The following is a 27,443-nucleotide window of genomic DNA, read 5'->3' on the forward strand; positions in this document are numbered from 1 at the left end:
ATTTATAACGCTAAAGAGATTTCTATTTCAAATAAATGTGGTTCTTTTGAACTTCATATTCATCAAATAAAAAAATTGTGGTTTTTGAAAAGCAAACAAGCATTTTTATAATACTATTTTTACTGTGTTTTTGACTGAAGTAATGCAGACTGAGTCTTATTTATATTTAGAAAAATATTTTAAAACCCAAACTTGTTGGGTTATGGGTAACCTGTTACAAGTAACTGAGGTTGAGGATTCTAACGGTCTCTGATAACCTGAGAAGATCCTGTAAATAGGTCTGGTTCCGTGTTGTCGTTTTTGGACTTTGAGAGGTTTGTGAAAGTAATATGAGGCTCTGCCGGAGGGGTCGCGGTGGGGCACGGAGAGGGAAAGCCATTCTTTTGTTCTTCTGCATCCGTGATTCGTCTCAGCTCTTCATCAGAGGAGTCTTCCTCACTGGGCACCAGGCAAGCATCTTCACCTGTCATTTCCTCCTCTGAATCTGAGCAGTGACAAATAGTGAGAGAGGAGAAACCATGAGGACAGCAGGAGAGAAAACACTGAGGCAGAGTGGAGACGTTCCGGCAGGAGGCCGGCAGTGAGGATGCCTTATCTAATGCTCGCAGCGAGCCGCCTGGACATGGTCTAGCAGAGCTTGTGTGCTTCTCTTCCCTGCTTCCCGTCTGCTGCCTCCTGCATTAATAATGCTTATCCTACACAGCTTGAAGTTTCCATCGCTCTGCTAGTCAGCAAATACTGCAGAAACAACCGCTGTGTGAATGAAGGCTGATGTCTACTCTGGTGTTTTCTCATCATCTTTACTCTCTGATGCAGATGTGCTGGATCCCAAAGGATGGTGGAAATCATGTTTGTCATTTAGGTGGTGTTTTTAATGTTTATCAAATAGCTCTTTGGAATATTTGATTTGGATGGGCCAACTATGCATTCGACTGTCAAATATTTTTGGATAAATATGATACACTGTATAACTGTCCTACACATCATATATCTTTCATAACACTGCGCCTGTTTCTTATCTCTGCTGTCACCCCTTGTCCTCTCTATTCTCAAATAATAAAAATTTAAGCTGAAATGTATCATTCATGTCATATAGTAGTTATCATTTAAATTTACACCGCTACTTTGCTTTGGTTAGTAATATGCATTGCTAAGAAGTTAATTTGGAAAACTTTAAAGGCTCAATATTTTACAATTTTTTTTCACACCTCAAGATTCCAGATTTTCAAATAGTTGTATCTCAGCCAAATATTGGGCTATCCTAACAACATCAATGGAAAGATAGATCTTTCCTATCCATACATCAACAGAAAGTGTATTTATTCAGGTTTCAGATGATGTATAAATCTCAGTTTCAAAAAACTGAACCTTATGACTGGTTTTGTGGTGTGTGTATGTGTTTGTATAATATATATATATATATATATATATATATATATATATATATATATATATATATATATATATATATATATATATATAACCTAGCAACTAGCAATGTTTTTAATACTATTATAATTATTTTGTATAAACAAAAAATGTGTTATTTATTTATTTTTGTACATTGGTGTCTTTTACCATATTGAAGTTGCCACCAATAAATATCAATAAGCCACTTATTTGTTACAGTGTATTCCTTGGATAAATGTTGCAGGCCTTACATTTTGCCTTAAATATGGAAAAAATGCTGTAATGCACAGCTTTGAGTTTTGCAGTTGTTTTTTGTTTTAAATTAAATTGCTTTTAATTATGTAGGAAACAGTCTCCATCACTCACACTTTTGAAGAAAATTATAAACACAGTGGCTCAAGTGCATCATGGAAGACAAACAAAATAGCAATTAAAATTCAGATACTGTTAATATTTGCAATGTCCTGACAAACCAATGAAAATTATACTAACCTGACATGCTCAGCTGTAAAGACAGCACTGTGGATTTGGGTGACCTCCGTGAGCCTTTTAACCATTTGGATGCCGGAGGTGAATGATAATCCTCAGCATGAGAAGATTTGACCCTAGGCAGAGAGGACCTGATGATAGGCGTAGATGTACTTCTATCTGAGACTAATCCAGATTGTGATGATTCTGTAAGTGACAGCTTTAATGAAGGAACTGCAGCGCTTGGGGAAGTGATGGCACGTTCTGGAGACAGTTGAGATAATTTTGATTCAGCAGCATGTGTTGAATATGCAGGTCTGGTTAGGATTGGGTTTACTGGAGAAGAAACTGATCTAGACCTTGGGGACAGAGAATCTGGAGGTTTTGGACTTTGTTTAGAGATGAAAAAAGCAGGAGAATGACATTGAGAAGACCTAACAGATGGTATTCCACCAGGACAGACGCTGACAGTGGAAATATGGTCCTCGAAGCCTGAGAGAGTTTGATTTAATTTGGTTTTTGGAAGTGAAGGAGATGATGTTGGCAGAAGCTCTGAGGATTGCTCCTGCTCCTGTGCTGCAGAAGATCTTGTCCATGGGCTTGGTTTTGGAGAGTCACAGAGTTCCACTTTCTGGCCTCCTGTTCGTGAATTTGACAGAGAGGATTCTGAGGTAGTCGACAGGTGCTGTGATCTCCGAAGCCTCGTCTCAAGTGGAAAAAAGCTTTCTGATCTTGGCAATGATGACGAAGATTGTTCAGGCTCTTGAGACAGCGGCCACATCTCAGGAGAAGATGTGATATTTACTTCAGAATCACATTCACTCACGGATCCTTTGGTCACCTCTGAGAAGAGCGGTATAGAAGGCAAACCGAATATCCTAAATCTCCTTCCTTTCCAACAGCTGCAAACCTTAAGGAAGAAAACAGACATGCATATTTAACATCTAACAACTTGCTCCCACAGTTAGAAGTCTTATTTTAAGTCTAGTTGTGGCTGATATAAATGTAAATGTCAAGCTGACACTATATTTGTGTCAGTTCTGAGTTGAGAAAAACACAGCTACTTCAATTATATTGTTGTTTGAAGACAACACTCCTACTGTGAACTTCTTTGTTGCTTCCTTTCAAAAAGTCTTGGTTTTTCTCCTTGATCTTTTCCTCCTTACATTTTGCTCTCATTTCCCTGCTTGACTCCAGAGGATCTGTAGATTGTGGGATCTTCAACCATCTGGAAAAATTTGACAAAAGTGACAAATCAAAAAATGACAGAAAAAATTGGAGAAGACAGAATGATAAGTGTAAGGAAACATCACTGAGGAGTCATTCGCTGGCTATCGCCCAGCAGTCCATTACTGAAACTAGGGTGGTGGGGTTCAGAATTACCTCATCTAACTCTGCGATGCTTAAACAGGATTCTGCAGGGCTGTCCGCTTTCCCGGCATCCTCAGCGGGAGCGATCGAGAAGAGAGAGGCAAAGTATTTATGCAACTCCATCCGCTCCGCTGCAAATCAGAGATGCAGTAAAGCAGATTTATGTTTAGAGTTAAACACTGAAATTAAATCAGCTCAATGACCAGTATGAATGTATTTATTCATAATACAGAGTGACAGATCACTAGATTTATATTTCAGTCCATGTCCAGTGAAATTTTTTGCTTATTTATTTTCTGAATAAAATACCCTTCTGTACATAATTCTGTCATGAATATTAAAATGTTTTCAGAATATTTCAAAATGCACTACTGTTGAAAGATTTGGTATCAGTAAGATTTTAATAACAACAGTAGAGACATCATTTTCCTTTTTTGTTTGAATGTTTTTACATTTATTTAGTAAAAACAAATAATAAAATATTGTTTATTCTTAGTTCCTGTTAGCTAATGTTGCTAACTAATGCTAATTAATGAACTTTATTGCAAAGTGGTACTGTTTTTATTATATTTTTGATCAAATAAATGCAGACTTTTTGAATGGTGGAATAAAATACATTTTTCACCTTTTTTTTTCTGATAATGTAATATAATTATTTTTTCTGGTGGTGGACAATCAAAACAAATGCTTGTTTTAAAGAGTTAATGAGTTAATGTAAAAACATAAATTGCCATTACTTGAGGATCATATCATTTTACAGTGTTTACAGTCAAAAATGTCACACTAAAGTGAAATGCTTTGTGAATGTTGTTTCATGTTTTGAAACGCAGGATGAATCAAGACAAGAAAATGAATCCAAATCAGACAAACCATCAGAAAGACGGCTTTGCGTTGGAAAAAGTGACTGAAAAGTGTTTCGGTGTGAGCACCATGGAGACGGGCTTTAGAAAAGAAGCAACAAGCTCGGGCTGGTGCCGATGAAGAGAGACCTCGCTCATCATGGTGCTGTTTGGGAAAAGCTAAAGGTGGTCAGTTCTTTGACAGCTGTGATCAACCGCCTCCCAGCAGCACCTAGAAACTTCTCTCAATCAGCTGTCGGAGTGCTCTGTCAGACCATCGCCCTCCCTCCAGTGTAATAAGAGCTCTGTGATTACCCTTCAGGGACGCAGTGATGGATCCGAGCTGCCGGCTGAGAGAGGAAAGCTGCCCTCTGCAGTGACTCTTACAGCTCATTTCTCCAACTTTTTGGAGAGAGTGCACTTGTACAGGTCTCTGTGAATCGCAGCATGTACACGACAGGTCACTCACTATTCCTTATCATCCTTTGACCAAAACAGGTGCGATATGACAAGTTTCAACAAACATGTTTTGCACCATGAGTCCTATTTTGAGGGATAGTTCACATTTACACACTGATGATGATAGCCTTTGACTTTTTCAGTGCATTGGAAGTCTACAGCTAGAATCATCTGTCAGTGTGTGTGTGTGTGTGTGTGTGTGTGTGTGTTCAACAAAAGAAAGAATCCAATACAGGTTTGGAGCAACTTGATTTGAGTGAGGTGATGACACAAATTTTTTTTTTTTTGGTTGAACTATCCCTTTAAATGCTTGCAAAACTGGAGAGAAATATGAACAAAGGAGGCTATGGAAAATACATTTGCATTGTTTATCCTTGCGATCTTTTATTCAAAAATCTGTAGAAATCTAACCTTTCTTTAAGCAATACAATTATTAAAAAGTTATTAGTAATAAACACGTATAAATCTAATATCGCTGAAGTACACTCCTGTTCATATTTAAATTTTCTAGACCTTTTATTTACAAAGGGTGCAATAATTCAGACCACAACTGTATACGACTACATAACTGTAAGAAAAAAAATATGGTTAATTGGAATTTTATGTTTTAAATTGTGTTACGTGAATGTCTATTATCAGTTTACGGTCTAATTGCATATGTTATGCGTGTGATGAAACGGGTCGCACCTGTCACTTTTCGGCTCAGTTCATCTATCTCTGTGGGTGGAGGTGTGAGTGGCTCTGGACGGTGTTGGACGACAGACCGGGGCTGAAATTCTTCAATTTGTCCTCTGAGGGAGAGAAAATAACGCTGTTCCCAGTAAATCACACTCAGAAATTTGAGGATAATTAATCAGGCTCCCTTTACTCAACGGTGCAACTATAAATAAACAACATTTTAGCACAGCACAGCACTTTAGTAATAGCTTTATCCTCCTCTGAAAAATATTTCCCCCTGTAGGAAAAAATAACATTAAACAATAATGTAATAGCCTGACGTGTTTCACTTCTTTTCAGCTATTTTCTAATCGATTCCTGAAGTATGAAATCAGATCCTGCCCCACTACAAAAACAAGCGGCAAGTTAGTGGACTACCTAAATCAGTAGTACAGTCATTAATAGTGTTAATAAAAATCTTTATTTTTGGTTCTCCAAATATTTTTAGCGATATGCTGTCATTAAGAATAGCTGAGTGACATACCATGATTTATGAATGAGACAATTATGTACAAACGTACTTAATATTTTTCTTGTGTAAGTTTTTGAGGTTTATGCTGAAAGCAAGGAAAACCTGTTTGCAATAGTGTGTTTATATATGAATACTTAAACATTTATAACAAAAAACAACGTTCTTGCAGCATATATAATTGTGATAATAGTAAAAGGAATATTTTTAAAGAAAATATTTTATTGCATTTTAAAATGTAATTGAGACTAATGTTTAGCTAAGAAACTTATAATCATTCAGACATGTTAAACAGTTGTTCTGCCTAATATGTTTATGAAAAATCATGTTTTTATAAAAAAACTACATTGACCACTGAAACAGAAATCGTTTCTGACATTATATATGTGTTTACTGTATTTGCTTTAACGCATCCCTGCTTAATAAAAGTTTCTTGAAAAATATTTTACTGACCCCAAACTTATGTCACATTAAAAAAGTGAAACGTAAATGCTGTTTCAACAGAGCGTGCTATTCTCTCTCAGTGCATACAAGGAAAGCGACATTATTTCAGTCCAATAACAAATGAAAGCGGCTGAAGGAAGTTGATGAGCCAGACTTCCCTTTTGAGCAAATCTCAGCTCAGCCAGATTTCCTGACCCACGGGTTTAGTCCTTTAAACCTTTTCCTGGTGATTTACCATACAAACGCATTAGCAGAAAAGCCATCAACCCTCTGTCTTCTACTGAACACAAGTCTCTTTCTCTTTTATTCGTTGTGCTCTGGTCTCTCTCTTCCTGAAGCCAACTCTTGCTGCCTCAGCAGGACAACCTGCTTTCCTCATTGTGTGTGTGTGTGTGTGTGTGTGTTTGTGAGCGTATGAAGGGATTAGACACCCCTATCACACACTCCATTCCTCCAGAGTGTGAGCTGCAGCCCTGGGCCACGCGTCTGCCCTTCTCCTACAGAGCCCAAACACACACATGCACATGCCGGAAAAATCCAGCTTCCTGTTCCGTGATTCTTCACACACCCGGCCTCAAAAGAAGGCAATTTGATGGATTCACAATTAGACCCTTCTTGAATAGCCGACCTAAATACAACCGCTGCCACAGATACCATAACGCTGAAGAAGCCCGAGATTCGGTTCAAAGCGCTTATAGGAGGGTTTACAGATACTGTGTTTGTGTGTTTTGCTTGCTTTTGTCAGGCTTTCTCATTTCGTAGGCGAGCATCACAATCTTTTGGGGGGCAGAACAACCGTTTCAATGGCTCTGTTTCAAAACTTAGTGTGCTGCCTACATAGGTGTCTTTCTTCAAACAGAACCTTCTTAAGGACTGATGTAGAAAGTACTGCATAGTGTTATTTGTGTTACTACTACAGTCTTTATTAATGCTTCAGCTTTTATTGCAATATTTCCATTTTCATATTTCATTTTGTGCATTTGCTGTTTATTTATTAGTTTTAATTCATTAATTTTTAAATTTCAGTTTTAGTAATTGTATTATTTTAACATCAAATTTGGATTTATCATCTAATATTTATATCTCATTTTATGTTTGCATAATTTAAACATCTTCAATCACGTTTCTCTCGCTTCGTCAATTTTGGATAATCACATCGCAGTGCTTTCTATGATTGCTTTCTCTAGAAGAGTGCAATACTGTCCGACCACTATTCCAGTGCCTTTGGCTCTACAGGTATATCTTAAAATAAATTTCTCCCACAGGGATTTAAAAAATGTCTTCATTAAAGTGTTATTAGTCGTGAACCAAAACAATCAGTTACAAGGTGAATCGCAACAATGCAAACTTTGATTGAAGCAAAAAAAGTATTTGAAAACTGGACAAAGAAGGTACAACAGCTATAATCCCATGAAACATTGTGAATGCCATAATAGAATTAAAATTCACAATGGTGATATATAAAACTATTCATTTTAAGTTGTTGATCATATTAAAGAAACAATATATCTTAAGTTTATTGCAAAATGTGCATAAATTTATACAAGTACTTTAGTGTTTTAAGGAATTTTCTGTACAGCACCATCATCATGAGTAATATGTAGTTTTTACCACACATTCCACTCTTAAACATGATTATGTAAAACACAGATGGCTTCAATTAAAGCATATATCATTGATTAACAACCTGTCTTTAAAGATTTATAAGTTAACATTAAAAATCAATTTTCCTTATGAAGAAAATAAATGGAGTTTTTACTTCTGGAACCCATCTGTTGCACTCTTTGCAGGACACGTCCTTCCAGGATTTCTGTATTGCTTCGATTCAAAGCACCTCAAAAGCATTTTAGAAAACATAATGAACCGATGTCAAACACCAATCGTTCTGCCAAAACCAAAACCTAGATATTTTAGGCAATATAGAAATCTTGGCCAGGACACGTCCGGGAAAATGGCTCTAATGATCACCCTAAAGTTGCTGCATACAATTTGAAACAAGCTTCATGTTAGAAGTGTGCATATGATGCCTTAAAATAGTCCCTAACTAGGCAGCCCACTAGGTTTGAGCACCTGAGTGTTTGTTTAAAACAGATTTCACAAAGTTAAAGCACTACCGCGAGACTGCTTTGGGGCTGATTAGCTCAATAAATCCAAGTGACTCTGCGGTGGCACAACTTAAAGGTGAGACTCTGTAATTAGATGCCATAAGTCATTAATTGATCTTAAATGGACCTTAATTGGGGACTGGGAAGGTAAATGAAGCTTGTAATGCTCCTATTCAATGTTCAGTTATAAAGTGTGAGGTTGTCAAGCGCTAACCTGCGGTGTTTTTTTAGGAGGAGTTTCTCCATGTAGCTCAAAGTGTCCTCCTTGAACTCCACATGAAGCAGCTGCTGGGATCCTTTCTCTGTTTGTGTTTCCATCACAGACACTAGAGAGAAAGAGAAACCAAGTCTTCAGTCTAAACGGTGTGTACAGAACAGGATAATTTACCTACAGTATGTATGCGGTCGATCAGACACCGATAACCCGGTTTCTTGTTAGCTTCAAGCAAACCACTAAAGAATTTATATTAAACACAGACTCGTGAGACTGAATGAGGGAAATAAGCTGTCTGGTGCAGAATTCGAGCAGTACTATAGACATAATTCTGTCTTTGTTTTGAGAGTTATTTTGCTGTATTGTGAGAATATAAAGGGCAGTTAGACTTCAGTGCATTTGAAACCCCCTTAACACAGCAGTCATTATCACAGTGAGCACAAGCCAAGCAGCACTGCAGCGGCGAGACTCCTGCCAGCCAAGTACAGAAAGGGAAGTGAGAGAGAGACAGAGGAACACAAGGACTCTGACACATGATAAGGACTAACTTTAGTTTGCTGCAGTGTGATCTGACCATTTTGTTGTAAGAACAGTTGTCCTATTCAGCTTTAAACCCCAACAATACATTAAAGATATGTTTGGAACGGAAAGCCGGCATGCTATTCTTATTGAAGCCGCAGTATATAATATAATATAATATGTAGAATGACGTATAACTATGTAAATAAGTAATGACTGAATATGAAGTACTTTATATGAATTTGTACATTTGGCACATTTGTGTGTGTGTGTGTGTGTGTGTGTGTGTGTGTGTGTGTGTGTGTGTGAGATGCATAGGTAAGCATTCTGGCACAAGTTTGTGCAAATGATAAAGATAAATGATAAAATAGATACAATAGGTTCATTTGTTTTAAAGTTTATATATATATATATACAAAATCGAGGATGAAAGAATGAATTAATGAATGAATAATAAATAAAAAATTTCATCCTGTCTGCACTGGATGTGAGATGTACGTCATAATGCAAATAAATTGCTCATGCTGCAGAGACACTCAGGTCACTTTATTGCAAATCCCAGTGAAATAAAAATTACAAATTTTATAGGTAACATTTTTTTTTACTAATTTGTTTCTGATCATAATTGTATGCAGTTGTAGCAATACTATATGTAATGTATAATAAAAAAAAATCTATGCATTTGCTTTAAAGTAAACTAGATATTAAATTACTCACAGTGGCGCTTTGTTGTGAATCTGCCTTTAATTAATTGCAAGTTTCCCTCATGTGGTGAAGCTGTGACATTTATCACCGCATAAAGTGCACTAAATTTAGAATTAACTGTATGCACTGGGCTAGTTTTTGATGTTAAATAGAGTACAGTGATTCTCTTAAAGGAGATCCTGAAGTCAAGTGCATGGATACTTCAAGTCTGCTCTGATTTAGCAAACAAATATCCCGCTGCTCTTGACTAATATCCCAAACAGATTGAACATCTTGTGACCTGGCATCATCATTCAAGTTTCTGAGAGCGGTTTCTCAAACTCATTGAGTCATATGTTGTCAAATCACGGAGGCATTTCTGCAAACTGCATGCAGCGCCTGAAAAAACACACACGCAAGGCGCCAACGAGCACATGTTTGTCATGCATATATGTAGTTACCTGGCAACCAATCAGCGGCCCTGTCACACTCCTGGTGTGTTATTTCAGTCAATGCCACACATGAGTGTGCTTTATGAGAGACTGTTTGTGTGTGTTCTGACAGCCTGCCAGAGAATATACGTGGCAACTCACACGAACCTGACAGCATGTCACTTTATTACCAGCGGTTTGAGGTGCAGCACATCCACACACACACACTCCGATGCGCACGTGTGTGTGTGTGTGTGTTACCTGGTCTCTGTCCTCTCTCTCCACTCTTTCAGAGCCTCCTGGAAGGACCTGGCTGACTCTCTTCATCAAAGCCTCCTCTCAGCAGAGAGCTGTCCTCTTCCTCAGCAGCCTCCTCATCCTCCACGTCAACAACGTCATTCACGAACAACACCTGAGGCGAGACACGGAGAACACAATGAGAGTGACAGAGAGAGTGAAAGGAGGAGATGAAATTAAATGGAGCACACATGCCAAGTTTCTACACGCTACAGAAAGTTGCGAGCAGTTTCCTGTGTTCAAATCTTTCATTTAATAAATCTGAATCTACCTAGAAACAGTATAAGAAAGAGACGGGCTGCTGGCTGTGAGATATCAATCAAAGTTGACGCTGGCTTGAAATGTTTATTTAGAAGGTTTATGAGGGTGATAGATGTGTGGAATAAAACTACATTTCCCAGCATTCTCTGTGGAAGTACAAGAATGATAAAATACATTGTTCATCAGTCAGTCGTGATATCTTTTGCTTTTCATTTTGTTACAGGCACTTAATAGCTTCGAGGAGTTTTTTTCCTGAAAGAATGCAATACTTTTATTCATCAAGGACACATTAAATTGATCAAAAGTGTAAACAGATGTTTAGAATGTTGCAAAGATTTATATTTAAAAATAATACTGTTCTTTTAAAAATCATAATAAGAATCCTGAAAAAATGTATTATGGTTTTCCAGCACAACATTGTTAAGTAACAGTGGTGAAAAGGGACTGATATCAGAATCAGCCTATATGGGCTTTAAATTTAAAAGTATTATAATTATTATAATTAATTCTGGAGGATCATGTGACACTGAAGCCTGGAGTAATTATTCAAAAATTCAGCTTTGCAGCACACACACACACAGACACTTATATATATATATAAAACTTTTATTTAAAATTATTTTTGTTTTACTATATGCTAAGACTTTACTTAAAATCTTCATATAAAGTGCATCATCTAAGAATGTATGAATTACGCCTTGTAATGCACCTCATAATGCATTGTATTACCTCATCTATCCATTCATTATTACATAGAAAAGTAATGTACTTTCATTACAATTATTTATGAATACTGTATAATGTACTACAGCATTAATTCCTTTATAAAGCGTTGTATACAAATGCATCAAGTAAGGTTTATTATGTCATTATTTTGCTCAATTTTTGATCAAATTTAGTCACCAAACTAAACTTCTGTCAAAAACACTAAACTCATACTCATAATGTCTTCTAAAGCTCTTTATCGCATTATAATACACAATCATGTTTGCACTGCATTCTTAATTTATTAAATAAGGAAAACCTGTGAAGTGTGCAAAAAGTCTGTGAACATTGAAGTGCAAAAAGGCCTACCGCTTGACACAACTAAGACTTTCAACCTGATCTCTCATAAAAATAATCAGCGACTCACCTGCGTGTGCTGCATTTGGTTATCAGACATGGGCTGAAGGCTCCTGGGAGCTGATCTTCTCTGTGGCTTCACTTTCATCGGGCGGATTTGCGTGGATGCACCTCGTGTATGTTGATTCTCCTCGCGCTTACCTGCCGCTGGAGGCAGCCCAACACATCCCGAGTGCTGACAGGGGTCTGGAGCTCTGCCTGGAGGACAAAGCATAGATTTCAATCAGACCTTTAATTCAAAGTGCACAAACGCATCCTGTTAATGATTCAGCTAATGTACTGATGCAACCGAATGAATGCACACTTTATATGTGGTAAAGCATTCATCCAAATCATTAAACGGATGTCCTGTGTTCAAAACAAGCTTTACGGACAGCATCTGCGGCACGCTGTTGGTTCCAAAGAAAATTTCATCTTGTCAGTGCATTGACCAAGACAATCTATAATCTAGCAGGATTAAAACGCTGAAATTAAAACCTTAAAAAATGCTATTTGAAATAAAATATGCTTTAAGGAAAAAAGTTATACTATTTTAAGCACATTTTTATTTTTTAACTGAAACTAAAACTCAAATATCATAAAAATTCATATATATATATATATATATATATATATATATATATATATATATATATATTTTTTTTTTTTTTTTTTTTTTTTATATAAAATGCAACAAAATTACTAAAACTCAATAATGTCTGCTTTATTTACAATATTAAAACATGATAGTGCAATTTGAAAACCATGACATACGTCATACTACAAAATAGTCCAGAAAAACCCAGTACTTATATGTAGCGAGGTTTATTTAATTTTATAAAATTCACATCAGGTAACGGCTTTTTTTATTACTGATTACTGCAAATATTATCAAATCTCTGCATAAAATGTGCAAATGAATAACAGCCCTGAAGAAAAGCTTGATTAAATCACATAATTTACCCAAACAACCCCCAGCCAGTCGACTTATTCCTCTTTATGACATTATGTTGTTAAGATAACATTGTTGGTGGCCATGATGGTGGTCAGGCTGCTGAATGACACTCTCTTACCTCACCAGATAAGACCTTGACTGCCTAGTAAATACATTTTTATTATGCATCCAAACTACAGTAAACATTAGCAAATGAATTAGTTTATCTCTGAATATCGATTTGCAGGCAATAGACAGCAATAAAAAACTATTAAAGGGAGAAGAAATGTGTGCATCGGAAAACAGAGATAAAAGAGAATGAATCGAAAGCAAATGGGGAAATGCTTTTTTATAAAAGACAGACGAGGACAAACCAAGATTGTAAAGAACAAAAAATATTAATATTTGTTCCCTCTTTCCACCATGGAAGCAAATTAAACAGGATTAGGATGTATAAAGCTGCATCAGAGCCAAGCGTAGTGAAATACAATTCTCAGTTGCTTGCCAAGACGGCGCACTCCCTTCAAGAAGACCGCAACAGTGTTTTACGGTGTCATAATGCTTATCAATGAGTAGATGGATTCAAAAACTATAAAAAAAATAAATAAAAAAAAATCACTTGTAGCAACAAGCCATTTTTCTGTTAAGACTGAAAGCAAAATTGGTTAAATGTTGGTATGCATCTGTTCTTATTAGTTTACTATGGTGTTTGATTAACCAAAACCAAATTGTACTGCAATCAGTCGTAAGATGCATCTGATGCTCAATATTCTGAATAAGTTAGTACTTCAGTTTTTTTCAGTTTAATTTAGGTTTAGATGCTTAGATGACAGATGTGTATGCTAGAAGTCATCTAAAATAGAGCTGAAAAAATTAATTCAACAAAAACCTTCAACCAACAATCTGAAGTACTAAAATCACTAAAACTAATAATAAGAAATGAATAAATAAAGGTATTATTTAAAAAAATATATAATGCTAATTTAAGACATTAAGGGCACAGTTCACCCTCAAAAAATGTTTTTCATTGTCTCACCTCATTTTGTTTCAAACATGAATTTCTTTCTTCTGTTAAACACAAAAAATAAGATTTTTGAGGAAAGTTGGCAATCAAACAGTTGTTGGTAGCCACTGACTTCCATAGAAGGGAAAAAAACACTGTTTGAGGAAGTTTTAGTCACCAACATTTTTCAAAATATCTTTCAACATAAGAAAGAAACAGGTTTGAAATACCTTGGTGAGTAGTCAAGTCAAGCCACCTTGATTCAAATAGCAGCTTTTTAACAATACAGATTGTGTCAAAGCAGCTTTACAGCATTAAATAGGAAAATCGTGTGCCAATAATGCACAATAAAGTAAACACAGTAAACACAATAGTAGGACAATAGTAAACACTCAATTTTCAGGTCTAGGCAGTTCATCACTGAATCAGCTCAGTTCGGTTTAAACAGTATCTGTGGATGATATCACTGGAAATTAAGTAGTGAGTAAACAATGACAGAATCTTCTTTTTTTTTTGAAACTATACTTTTAGAAAGTAAGGGAGCTCACTGGGTTTATGAATAGAGCCTATGGCTTCTCCTGATTCTCCTCCATCTGGACTTGTTTGCTTGTGTTTATGCGATTCTACTTTAAAGGCTTTCTGCACACAGCAGCGCAGGGTGAGCGCCACACGGGCAGAAGGACGTTTGGTGGTGCACATGTGCTGCCTAATGCTGCATGATGAGATGTAAACACGAGGACAGACGTGAAAAGGTTTGCATGGTCACCCAAGGTCATGTTCTCAGAAGAATATACCTGTAGTATACCTGTAGGATGCAACAATTGGAGCACCTCAAACACTACGATCAGCACTGACACACACATGATGATGCCTAAACATATTTGTATGCCTATGTGGAGGGGGCTGGTCGAGGGTCGTGGAGAGGTATGTTCCCTGCACACCCTGGGGTTAGCGCTAGCATGCAATGGACAAACATAATGAGCTGATTTCTCCCAGTTGTCTGAATGACCCTGAGGGTTAGGTTAAAATGTCCCTTAAACGATTAAAATGCATCTTACTATATGAATGCACAGTTTAATATCAGAAACCCACAATAGTTAGGTTTTGTAATATGTTTTGGAATACATCTCTTTGTTTCACCAAGGCTGCATTTATTCGACCAAAAATACAGTAAAAACAGAATGAATAAGTTAGAATGCATAAAAAGTTTTTTATTGCCATTTATTTTAAAATATTATTTATTTCTGTGGATCAGCATAATTTCTCCAGTCTTCAGTCTTACAGAAATCATTCTAATATGTTGATTTGAAAAGTTCAGAGTAGGTAAAAATAAGGGATGGTAAAGACATTTAATGTTACAAAATATAAATTTTCACTCTAAATGCAGCTTGATGAGCATAACACAAAAAATCGGAATTATTCCAAACTTTTGACCGGTACTGTATATCGTTTTCTTTTTCTTAGAAGAAATGTACTAATTGCGGTTGTACATAGTTAGGTACACAGAAGATAAAGTAATTAGTGTCAACTTTCATTTCATTACCAATTAAGTGACTTTAGTTTGATACTATAAGAGTAAAATCAGGTAATTTAATGAGCACACTTATTTTTAAATACACACAGTTAATGTGATGAGAACAAAGAGAAATGAAGAAAACCAAAAAATATAATGCTGCTTATTTGTAGTTTTGGCTAAGCCAAGCATGTATTGCTTTAATGGGAAATCCTTAAAAAGAAATAACCTGCTCAGAACGGAACATGAAACCTCAAACCATGCGGCTATTTGAGAAGAGGGATCGGATTTATATATATGTATATAGTGAAATATTACAGATTTTTATTACGGACCAAAATCCCAAATATCACAGAGATTATTCAGCAGGCAACGTGACTGCAAAGACTGCCAACAGGGCTGTATTGGTCCCTACAGAACCCTCCTCAGGCACCGCTGGTCCGGTTCAAAAGCGATGGGACGGATGTATTGACTGTCTGATAAAGGCTTCAATCAAACACCTCACCACGGGGCCACTCAAGTCTCTAAAACAAACTCCAGCTGACGGGAGCGATTGTGTGTGTGTGTGTGAACACTGTTTGTGTGTCTGCTCTCTAACCTGGGAACAGGTGTGTGTAATCAGAGCTGGGTTAGAGGAGCAGATTGTCCACTAATGGTGACCAGCGCTCATGCTTCTCAGAAACGGCATGGATGAGGAAGACTGAATCTGGAGGTTTGTGCCTGGCACTGCCTGCGGGCGTGTAGGTGTGTGTGTGTGTGTGTGTGTGTGTGTGGGATGGACGGACAGAGGTTGTCAGAACACCTCCTCACCTGTACAGGAACTGCACGATGGCGCTTCAGTGCCCTCTTCTGGTGGAACCTGACAAAGCAGCCAACACAATAATCCTCTCGCATTCCGCACACATCTGAAACAGATCAAAACAATTAAATAAACTCAGCATGCATACAGCAAGGCACATTCACCCCAAAAACTTTAATATCAGCAATATATATTTAAATATCTTGCACTTTTTTGCTCAACACCGATACATATTAAAATGGAGAGAAGGGAGTTGCACGATCTTAAGGAGCTCATTATTTTGTTACCGATTGTAAATGAGTGCAGGAGGGCTATAGGAGAGGCCGCTTGATGGACAGACGGGTAGAAAGACAGACGGCATAGCAGCACAGGAATTTAAAGGAAGGCCTATCAAACCGCAGCTGAAGAGCCACTTGTAAATGAATCCAGGCTGCTGTCCTGATTAACCTCGGTCTCTCTGTATGATGATGCAGCACTTCAGCTTGAGAGATGCATGATGCTTGAAGAGTTTGTATTTCTAAGAACAGACTTTGGATAGGTTTGGAATAATATTTCGGCAGTCTATATGAACATTTTTGCACGGTAGTTGTATGTTTTCATTGAATATCCGCTAGCTCTGACATATGGCAAAATGCGGATGCATGCAATACTGCTCTACCTTTTTTTTTTTTTTACCAGCATGACAAATGAACCAGAGTTTCCTTTTTCCTTATCTGACTAGTTATTTTCCACAAAATAAAACATTAAACAACAACAATGCCGAATGCTATAGTCAGTGTTGTTATTGTTAACTACAAATAAAATTAAATAATTCAACTTTAAAAACTGAAATAAAATAAAATGTAAACATTAGACGAAAAACTTAAATGCAAAAAAATGGCAGCTTGTTGATGTCTAGTTTCTAGTTCACTTTCAACTAAGTGGAAGAAGTTCAACTAAGTTTTTTTTTGCCATTCAGACACAAGAAACTGGAGTTATCAGCATTTCCGCAGTACAATATGCATCTGATTTTAAAGGCACACTGTCTGAAAGTACTGTATATTTCACACACTATTAAAAATAAGTAGGCAGGCAGTATCCAGTGTATACTAGGCATTTTGCAGTAAACAGTACAGTACATTCTATCCTGAACAAAACAACAGCTTTCAGCTCAACTTTAGCTCCCGTGGTTTCTCTCTAGGTTGTGTGAGTGAGCACCGTGGAAACCTCTTAGGAAGCCTTGGCTCTACACATCCATAAATACATTGAGACGCACACACACACACACCGAACATTCACTTAACCACACTTGCTGCCTTGACAGCCAAATGCAGATGTGCAAATTCCACAGGTACATATCCCCTCGAGACTATCTGTCTCAAAGCACTCGAGTCCCTCTCTGTCACACACACACACACTCTCGCGCAGCGCATGAAAGTCCCAAATCTCCCAGGGTGACAGGGGTCCTTTAATACGGCCACAAACACGCACACACGCACACACACACACACTCACGGTGAATAAAGAAAAGGGTAAATACAGTGCTGCTCTGTGAATCTACAGCTGTGCCCATTACCGGCTCCTTTAATGGCCACATAAAAAGGTCTCATTTCAGCACGACACAGCTGGAAATAAATTACAGCAGCGGCATTCTTCCCAAACTGATTTTCAAGAGGGCTTCCGACTACTACAGAATCTGCAGTTCATGTCTTCTTTGCTGTCGGATGAGTAGGAATATATTTGCAGCACTGTATTTAGCAGCGGCTCAATCTCCTGCTGCCAGTCATGGCTCAAATCTTACCATCAGGAGCTAAGGAGCTCTTTATTCGAACTGATGGAGGATAACAAACCCTTGTGTCATGCACTTTAGTCTTGAAGAGCCAGAGTTTGACTATCGTGTGGGGAAGTCTGGTTCACTACTGCAGCTTAGTCTGACTTTGAGATGGGTTTATAGGAAGTTCATGGTAACGATATAATAATAACTCATAAAAAAAGTAATAAATGAAGTGGCATGGCAGTCTTGTACAGAAAGATCTGTATGAATGGTTGTATGTACAGAAATACACAAAGAAAAAAACCGCCATGTCTTTTAAAGTTGAACCACCTCAACTTCTGCAAAAACTCTGACTAGCTTTCCCAGAAACACATAAAGAAATTGTTTAAAAGTTATCAGTAACATGTTTTTTAAGAAAGCAATTCATGTTTTTCTTCACCAAGGATGCATAAGTTGATCAAAAAGCTTTACAGTTTAATGCAACCCAGATGGCGCAGACTGATGGGGTTCTTAACACATCTGATGATATTCAGTGCTTAAACAACTTGGCACAAGCTAGTTGGTTTATGTTAACATTTAAATGGCTAATTAGCATTTACTTAAGCATTTTGCAGCACGCTTCAAAGTTGCTCCTGAAGCCCTCCACCCTCCCCAGTTCCACCTGTGTAGATCTGCTATGGGTTATTATATATGCTATTCTCAGCAGCAGCAGTATGTCTTAAATAATCACAGCACCGTATCAGCAGGTTCCTGTGCTTGCTTGGCAGCAGCAACAATAATCTGCAACTACAATAATAACCAGCAGCAATTTAGCAGCAGCAGCTGGCAGATCTCTTCCGCCAAGATAAGTGACATTAACACTGTCACATCCATTAGCATGCTAAAATCTTCTTTGAGTTGACAGAATTGCTATCCTACTGAACGCCCTTTTTAAAATTGGTTCATGGTTTCCACAAAAATATTAAGCAGCACAACTGTTTTTAACATAATACGAAGAAATGTCTCTGAGTGATTTCTGAAGTGAAAGAATTTGAAAATTCAGCTTTGATTTACAGGACTATATTTAATATTAAAATGAATACAATTAGCAACACTGTTTTGTTAAATAGCCATAATTGACTAAATTTGACTGCTTTTACTCGCTTTTTTTTTTTTTATCAAATAAATGCAACCTTGATGAGTAATAGAGTTTCGAACACTGAAAAATCATACCAACCTCAAAATTTTTAGTGATGGTGTATACCTGAGCCACGACCCATGATGAATAAAAAGGGATGGACAGTTTGGAGTTAAGAATAGTTCTGTTCACATAACAGAATGGATGAAACTCACCAGTCCGGCCGGCTGAACTTCACACTGTCCACAGACTTTTCCTCAGGTTGAGCTTCTTGTTAGTGCTCTGTACCTTGGTGGCTGGTTCCACTATTACCTGCTTCTGTACTGCTGCAATTACACAAACACACACACACACACACACACACACAATTCAGAACTCTCACACATGATTTCTGTTCCGCAATTTATTGAGTTACTCTATCAATCAACTCCGTACCTTTGAGAGATTCATGCCATTTGACTGATTAGGTATGTTCTCCATTGGCAGTGAGTCATTTAACTGTTTATCATGTGCATCACACAAATAGTATTCAACCTGTGAGACTTAACTAACAGTCACAGTAGATTCCAAACAGAGCTGGTCATACCGTGAATTAGAAAGATAATGACTTAATACTGGAGCATACTGTTCAATAGTTTAATTCTGGGAACACAGGATCCTTTTTACGTATTTATTATGTGCAGTATAAAACGGGAACAATAAACCTTGCGTGAATGTTCATATAAAACAAATCTTTGTAAAATAGTTTTAATTAGATGGAGCCATTTTTTATCAAACTTTGCAGTGCTGAATAAATTTATAATTTATAACTGACATTTCACCTGTAGTACCTTTTTCACCTTGCAAAAATGTTATTTCTCTCTTGGTTTTAAAGAATTAATTTTAAATTCAGTTATTTGTCTTACCACATTAGCAAATAGTTTTTTTCTTTTCAAATCTATACTAATTTCTGTTTAAAACGAGAACAATTTGCCAATGGGGTAAAATCTTAAGTAATTAAAGTAAGAAAATATTATTATAATAATAATTAAATGAATGTCTCACTGAAAACAAATCTTACTCAGTGTGTTGCTTCTCAACTCAAGTATATTCATCTTGTTGTAGTAGAAAAAGTGTAAGCATGTGATGCCTCAATTATGCTATCTAACGAGTTTTAAATCTAAGAAAGATAGTTAGCGTATTTCAGAGTTTGGAACAGAGTTAAAGACACTTTTGACTTGCACCATTGTAAAATTCTAACAGAAAAGAGTGGTTATAAAGCCAAGACTTTACTATACTAGTGTTAAACTTGAGGAAAAAAAGAACTTCAAAACAAGCTAGGCCAAAACACATCTCAGATTCCAGTCCACCCACCTGGCACAGGCTCATCCTTCAGCACTCTAATCTTCATCTTGCCCGAGAGAGCTGCCCAAACAACATATTTCAAACACCACATTATCACCAAAACCACCGGGTGAACCACTGTGCATTTAATTTAGAAAGTGCATCCAAGGTTTTGAACCATCCCCTGTCATGAACTAAGGAGAAGTCGGCCTGATTGAGACAGGACATTTAAACAGATAGACTTTATTTGTGTATCAGCACGGGAAACGATGATGCCTGGTGAGAGAAAAGTCTTACTCTGTGAGAGCGTTTCTCCTTGTTCAACCTGACACTCTGAATCCCGGCTGTGCTGAACGCCAAAGAGAAGCTCCCTGTCTCCTGCACGAAACATCACAGAAAGTTGCTCAGTTCAGCACCTAAACTGCAACCAGTGTCAATGCGATCACTTGGAGAACGCACTCATTACTTAACAAAACCAACCCCAAGTATATCTAGTGCGCGACGCCACGGTTAACTTACAATTAATTAAGCACATATCAGATATTTAAATACAAACGCAATATCACATGAAAGCTTTTGCCTGCATAATTCATACAGATACACAGACGGGTGGTCGACTTCATTTGTTTTCTGATTTGTTGTTTTGGTTGCCAAGCATCAAATCAATAGTCTAAATAATTCACGCGTGGATTGCGGGGGAAGCCGCTTGTTTAGAGTGGCTGTCACGCTGGCCTAGAGCCGCAAGCCCGAGTGTGTTCAAAGGATGAAAATGCATGTTGGCGTGTGTCTGCTCGAACGATATAATTTCGCAAGAAGTAAAAGAGGTAACTGCTTTTAAAATGTCTCTTTCTCTTATGTCGGTAGTAAAACCGCTGATGGCCGCCTGAAAAATTCTAAAACAAATAAATAAATCGTGAAACAGTTTTTTGTACTCAAAACCCTGGCAGAGGAGTGTAGCTGGTGACAGTAATGTGGTCTTTACTGCTTGAAATGCTGCTCGTCATCCATATAAAAAACAGGTTCAGTCATGTTCAGAGGAAGCAGGGTACGCACTCAGATTTCAGTTTTTACTAATTACTAATTTATTAATTTGTCAAGCAACTTATCGTATACTTCAATTAGACAGCCCGCTTTGAAAGCATCTTAAGGTTAAGTGTCTTGCTTGTGGGGCATGACAGTGAAAGTTATTTAAATGCTAGAGTAGATCAGTGCAAAATTATAAAGAGGCCCTCAAAGTATCTAGACATTTAAGCCAATGCACTTAAAATGGAAAATTATTCTAGAATTAGAGCGCAATAGCAAAATGATTTATTATTTTGTTCAGATGTTCAAAGTTTGTAGTTATTAATGTATTTAAAGTTATTTGTGCTTATTTGTAAAGCTGCATTTATTTGATTAAATATACGCTGTATATTATTAGAATTTAAATAATTGTTTATCCATTGAATATTTATTAAAATAGAATTTTCAGCATTGTTACTCTAGTCTTCAATGTCACATGATTCTCAGAAATCTTTAATCCATTGTTGTTGATTATATATATATATATAGTATATATATATAAAATATATATATATATATATATATATATATATATATATATATATATATATATATATATATTTATTTATTTATTTATTATTTTAAAATCAAATATATAAACATTTTCTTTAAATAAGAAAAATAAATCCAAAACATATACATTTATATTTAACAGAATGTTATCTACTGGCCAATTAAATAATAAATCTAATCACTCAGAAAAGTAATATTTTAATACTTAGGTTAGGGAATTTGTTTAAATATCTAACCAATAAGTAACAACAATAAGAAAGTCATGAATAGATCAAACTAAAAATACACAGCTCAGCAGCTCCACTAAAATCTCATATTATAAAAAGCGAGAGAAAGTCAGAGACTTTTGGAAGGGGCCAGCAGGGAGAGAGGACACTTCCTCTGCATGCTGTCCACTCTCTCATTAAGGGCTGTTTATGTGCTGGCCTTTATCAGTCTGATGGAGACGGGGCGTTTGGGATGGGATTAACCACGCTCAAGCCTGCCTGTCAGCATTATGGGGAAACGCAGCAGGCAACGTGTGGCAGTTATTGCTAACAACTGGCGGATTACCATCGTGCAGACACACTGAGTGCCCAACCAACAAGACAAACACTTATCTCTCCTGTCAGGGTCACAGACATCAGCCTCTTCTGCTGCCTCGAGTTCATCGTGTGGCAGAAGTGGACAGGTGGTGAGAGGTTACACTACTAACCTGCTGTTAAACCAGACTTCAGAATCGATAAATACCACAAGTCTCCTCAATAAAAAACTTGGGAAAATTATAAGTCATAACTGTGAGATTCCAATTTGGCGATGATCTTTTTCCCCAAAAAAACAACAGATTTGTGACGCTTGTATAATCTACCAAAAAAAGTCGTAGAAATGTAAAATAACTTCTTAGAATTCTGACTTTTTTCTCACGTTGTATGAGAGATTATGAAAAGAAGTCTGAATTTCAGGATATATTATAATAATGTTTATTCAGAATCTTTCTAACATTATAAAAGTCTTTACTGCCAATTTATTGCATCCTACTGAATAAACATTACATTTAATAATCTAATGAATAATAATGGGGAAAAAAACAATAATGCATTACAATGGTTTACATTTCTCAAAAACAAATGTTATTGACTCTCTAAACTTTTAAACTGCGGTGTATGATGCCCAGCTATGTAGGGACAAGCAATAACAACATTAAAAGAAACTAAGTTCCTACAAGAGCTCCACTTTGTGAGTACAGTTTATTCACCCACCGAGCACAAGGCTGCCAGAGCCCATCGGCTCCTCATCTACTCTTTATGAATTCACCTGTGGCTCCTTTAGTCCTCTGCCTTCGCTGGGCTAAGGCCAAGCTGCAAGCAGGTTTGAGTATGGATGGAAGATAACATCAACCATTCCTGCACAGCACCCAGCACAGAAGTTCTGCTTTGATTAATGGTCGGCCATAAGAGCTAATCTAAAACAGTTTTATTTAAAAAAACGTCCGTATGGAGGCAATCGTAACTTAGATATGGTACCGCTTATATCCCTTAATATGACAGTTCCGGCACGCTGCCCAGATCTAGCAGACATCTTGTCTAGAGCTGCATTCTCCCGCAGTCACTCATCTGATTATCGCAAAAGAGCTGCCTTATGTGTTATTGATACAGGTGCACCGGTGCCGCTCCATCCTCATGAAGAAACTCACAGGAATAGCTTCATGCTATTGTCTCCGATTGGCTTTCTGCCCCGCTGATATATCCTTTCGCCAGGGACAAATATGTTAAATTATGGATAAATTCATTCTTCATGCTATTTCGACATAATTCACCCTTTAATCGCATCAGGTGCATGTATATGTTTGCATTTGTTCGAAGTATATATGGGAATATGATGTATTCGCCTGCATCTACTCCCATTACCGTAGTGTTTCCCTTCCTGTTTGAGTTATGAGTTTATATGTAAGCCTAAAACGGCCGCCACTATAAATTCATGAGGTGGACCTACACAGGTCACATTTTAGTGTTATTGGGCTTGAAGAGCTGAAGGAAAGGGCCGGTGAGAAGAGAAAGAGAGAGAGAGACATCAAATTAATAAATTCAATATGCTATTTTTCTCATTCTTTGCCTTTTGACAAGAAAACTAATTTCCTGCCTTCTTTGCTTTTGCATAGGGTCCCACTTAATCTTTCCATTTGTTTGGGAGAAATGAAGACAAAGCATGGCAGTGTGCGGTGAGAGCGATGCTGCTGGAGCAGAGATGACTCCAATTTCCTTCCACTGGCGGTTGGGTATCTGATCTCCATCACACCAGATAAGCTCTGAAGTCAAACCATCACCGAGATTACCTGCACGAGCTGTATACCTATGTGACGATCAGATTTTAAAGCTAACGGCACCTCTGTCACCCATTACTGCTTTCTCTCTCTACCTTGGCTGCATATACATATACTAGAGTGTCAAGCAGTACGTTTAGCTAGCCATTGCTTACAAACTTTTAAATGTAACAGAGACATCGAATACTGGTCTTAAAAGAATTATTCACCCTTAAAAAAGCAGTTTGATAAAAATGTACTCCCTCAGAGCATCCAATTTGTTGGGTTGTTCTTTAATGATTTGGGAGAAATTATGCATTACTTGTCACCATAGACTCTGCAGTGAATGGGTGCCACTAATAAGAAATAAATCCATCATTAAAGCATTTTAACTTTAAAACACTGCTCCTGGCCAAAATACAAGATTTATAATCCACTACTGGCCTGATCTGTGCATATTTCTCACCTGATTTTAGATTAGATTAATTCTATTTTACCTGGAAAAAGAACATCATGATAAAGCGAGAGTGAATCTGTTTCTAAATATGCATCTTTTGTAGGTGGATGTGTTAATAGCTGAGCCATGTTAATCATGTAATGTGGATTATTGTGGATGTTTTTATCAGACGCTTCACTTATCCTAATGTGAGTAAAGATGGAATGCTACATTCTTCAAACCCATTTCCATGAAGAAACTAACTCAGCTATATCTACATCTGGCCTGAAGGTCGGTCCAGTTTTGAAATTTAGAATAGTTTAAACTAACTAAAATCCTCTTAACTAAGCCACACGTTTCACTGTCAGACAAAAGCGAAATTCTAGAAAAACAGAACAGAACTGCATGGATGTGTGTAGGAGTCTTAATGCAGATGGTCTCTTGAGAACTTTGTGCTGTCTTTGGTGACCTTTAACTATATGTCATGTTCTTTCTGCGCGCATTGCATTTAGGTGACCTAAACTCCTTGAGAAAGCACATATGCATTGGGTCGGATTGGCATTGCATTTTTATGACGTAATGTCAAGTCAGATTAATGATATTTACAAAGTCATATGAAAGTTTTACTATGATTCAAACAGGAAATGACAATAGTAGATTCAATGTGATCTTTACCATCAAGTACATATTTAAAAGTAGATATAAAATGACTTTAAAATAATTTTAAAGGAGGGCCTACAATGCAATGTTAATCACTTTGGAGAAGAGTCTACAAATAAATTAATGTAAATGTATGGTTTGGAGGACTGTGATATGTGATATGGATCACTTTATGGAGATTTTGTTGTTGCTGTTGTTGTTGCTGTTGTTGATGTTGTTTCTTGGAGTTTGACAGCCATAGCCACTGTAAACCGTCACAGCATGGGGAAATACTCAAGAAAAAAATGCAGGCTGCATAGAGGTTTTGGAAGGGCGGAAACTACTCTAACAATATTAATTCTGGATGAATTATTTGTTGAGGTTCTTCTGTCTTTTGCCTCCACACCTACCCTCAGTCTCTCATTCTCTTTCCTTCACTTGCTATCTCCTCCTATGTTCTTGTTTGGTTCATTGGCGTTTCATTGTTTACATTTCCTCTTTATCTCAACGCCTCTGTCACAGTCATTGTCCGCTCAGCACTTATTCCATCTACCACTCATTCATTAATTCAATAAGCTGTCCTCCTTCCCTATTTTACTTCCACTCCTCTCCTCTTCTCCCGGTTCATACGCTGTCTGAGTCTTCCTGGTCTGCTCTCCATCTCCTGGCATGTTGGATCCAGCTGCACTGTTTCCACGCAGTTCCCGGAGATTCCTGGGGGGAAAATACACATGAACACACACTTTACATGCTATATATTTACTTGTACAAACCAATGTGACTTGGCTTTTCTGCTCTATATTAGTGCCACTCTGCTTGTAACATCCATCCAACTGAATACAAAATTGTGTCACTCTGCTGAAATGAATAGGCTTTTTAAACATTTGGCCTACCACCATTTGCAAACGCGTAACGCATAATACGTGAAAATCTGAAGCGTGAAAAGAAACTCATGGAACAGATCACAAACCTTGAGCATTTAACTTCATTGACTTGGCTTGCTGGGAAGTACTACAAAGTTGTTTAAATTCATGGTGCTCTCTGATCAGACTGTGTTTCACAGAGTGTAATTTCCACTGAAGTGTCCTGAGAAAATAGAGTTCTGGAGAGAAACGCATGGTACAATAGGACAAATTTCACTGAATTAACCTGCAAAGAGGCCAATGAAACGAATAACGTACAGGAAAGTTTTTGTTAGAACAGATATGGTGCAGATATATTTATAAGCAGAAAATGGTACTGATTGATTATATATATATATATATATATATATATATATATATACATATATAATTATATATAAGTATATACTATGTATTTATGCATAATACTACAATTTACTTAAGTACATTTAATTATAGTGAAAAAGCATTTTGTTATTACACACATTGGACATAAAATCCTACGATTTACAAGATACTTCAAATAATACGATGGCACAATCATTATACAGTATCTAAAAAACATGGTATTATCAGAATGCTCTACTATTTATGCACTAAGCTGGAAAGAAAAGGCAGATAAAGAGAGAGACTCTGTCAAAAACTAATTTCATTAATCCTGCTTCCGTACATTTAGGCGTTGGTGTTAGAATAGTTATAAGAAATCTAAGGCGAGGGCTGTTAAAAGGAACAAATCTGTTTTTATTTCTTCCTGAGCTTAAAATATCCTTTTATCAAGTACATGTGCTTTCAAAATGTCACAGGTTTTAAAGTACTACATCAACACCGGTCTCCTGAACTACCGCTCGTGGAAACTGTGTACGTCTGTCGTTATAGCAACGTTGTCTCATGATAGTTTGACAGTAGCGGGCATAGCACGTGCCGTGCAGCGACCTGATTTATTTCCGATAACAAAAAGTTGTTCCAGCTCAAGACGAAGAACAACAGACTCGGCGGCTTATTTATTCATGTAAAAGCTGAATAAATAAGCTTCCTCATTAGTTTATGGTTTACAATATTTGTCAATAAAATCTGGAATCTGAGGGTGCAAAAACTAATACTTTTACATTGGTAACAAGATTCTTAGCAAAGCATAATACTTAAGTGTGCCGAAGTGTCAACACAAAAATCATACTTAGCGCCACATAAAGTGCAGAATAGCAAAAAGCAAGGGAAGCAGAGTAAAATCCAATTTGCAACTAGTGCAAGGACAAAATCAGTGCAAGAACACAGAATAATAAATATGAAGTGCAAATATAAATATGAAGTAATTAATTAAACGTTATGTTTGATATGCTTATAGTAGGAAATTTACATAAAATATCCTCATAAACATGATCTTT

At 37.0% G+C, this 27,443-nt stretch overlaps 1 protein-coding gene and 1 pseudogene across 1 annotated transcript; both read right to left on the reverse strand.

The window, feature by feature from the left end:
• Positions 1–211: 211 nt before the first annotated feature.
• On the reverse strand, positions 212–2,736 carry LOC122329065 (zinc finger protein jing homolog). Its single transcript, XM_043225269.1, has 2 exons — positions 1,903–2,736; positions 212–484 (listed from the first exon to the last, which is right to left on the reverse strand). The coding sequence occupies exons 1-2, from the start codon at positions 2,657–2,659 to the stop codon at positions 240–242; spliced, it is 1,002 nt and encodes a 333-aa protein (XP_043081204.1). The 5' UTR covers positions 2,660–2,736; the 3' UTR covers positions 212–239.
• A 240-nt stretch (positions 2,737–2,976) lies between these two features.
• LOC122329066 lies at positions 2,977–26,192 on the reverse strand (annotated as a pseudogene).
• Between the last annotated feature and the right edge of the window lie 1,251 nt (positions 26,193–27,443).

This window comes from Puntigrus tetrazona, chromosome 23, assembly GCF_018831695.1.
Source record: "Puntigrus tetrazona isolate hp1 chromosome 23, ASM1883169v1, whole genome shotgun sequence".
In the NCBI taxonomy this organism is placed as follows: domain Eukaryota; kingdom Metazoa; phylum Chordata; class Actinopteri; order Cypriniformes; family Cyprinidae; genus Puntigrus; species Puntigrus tetrazona.

What these genes read in the sequence shown, in the direction of transcription:
- LOC122329065 (XM_043225269.1), bottom strand. Translation starts at nt 2,659, where the DNA reads ATGTGGCCGCTGTCTCAAGAGCCTGAACAATCTTCGTCATCATTGCCA. An exon ending in TTTACAGCTGAGCATGTCAG is followed by an intron (nt 485 to 1,902) that starts GTTAGTATAATT and finishes GTCACTGCTCAG; the next exon opens with ATTCAGAGGAGGAAATGACA.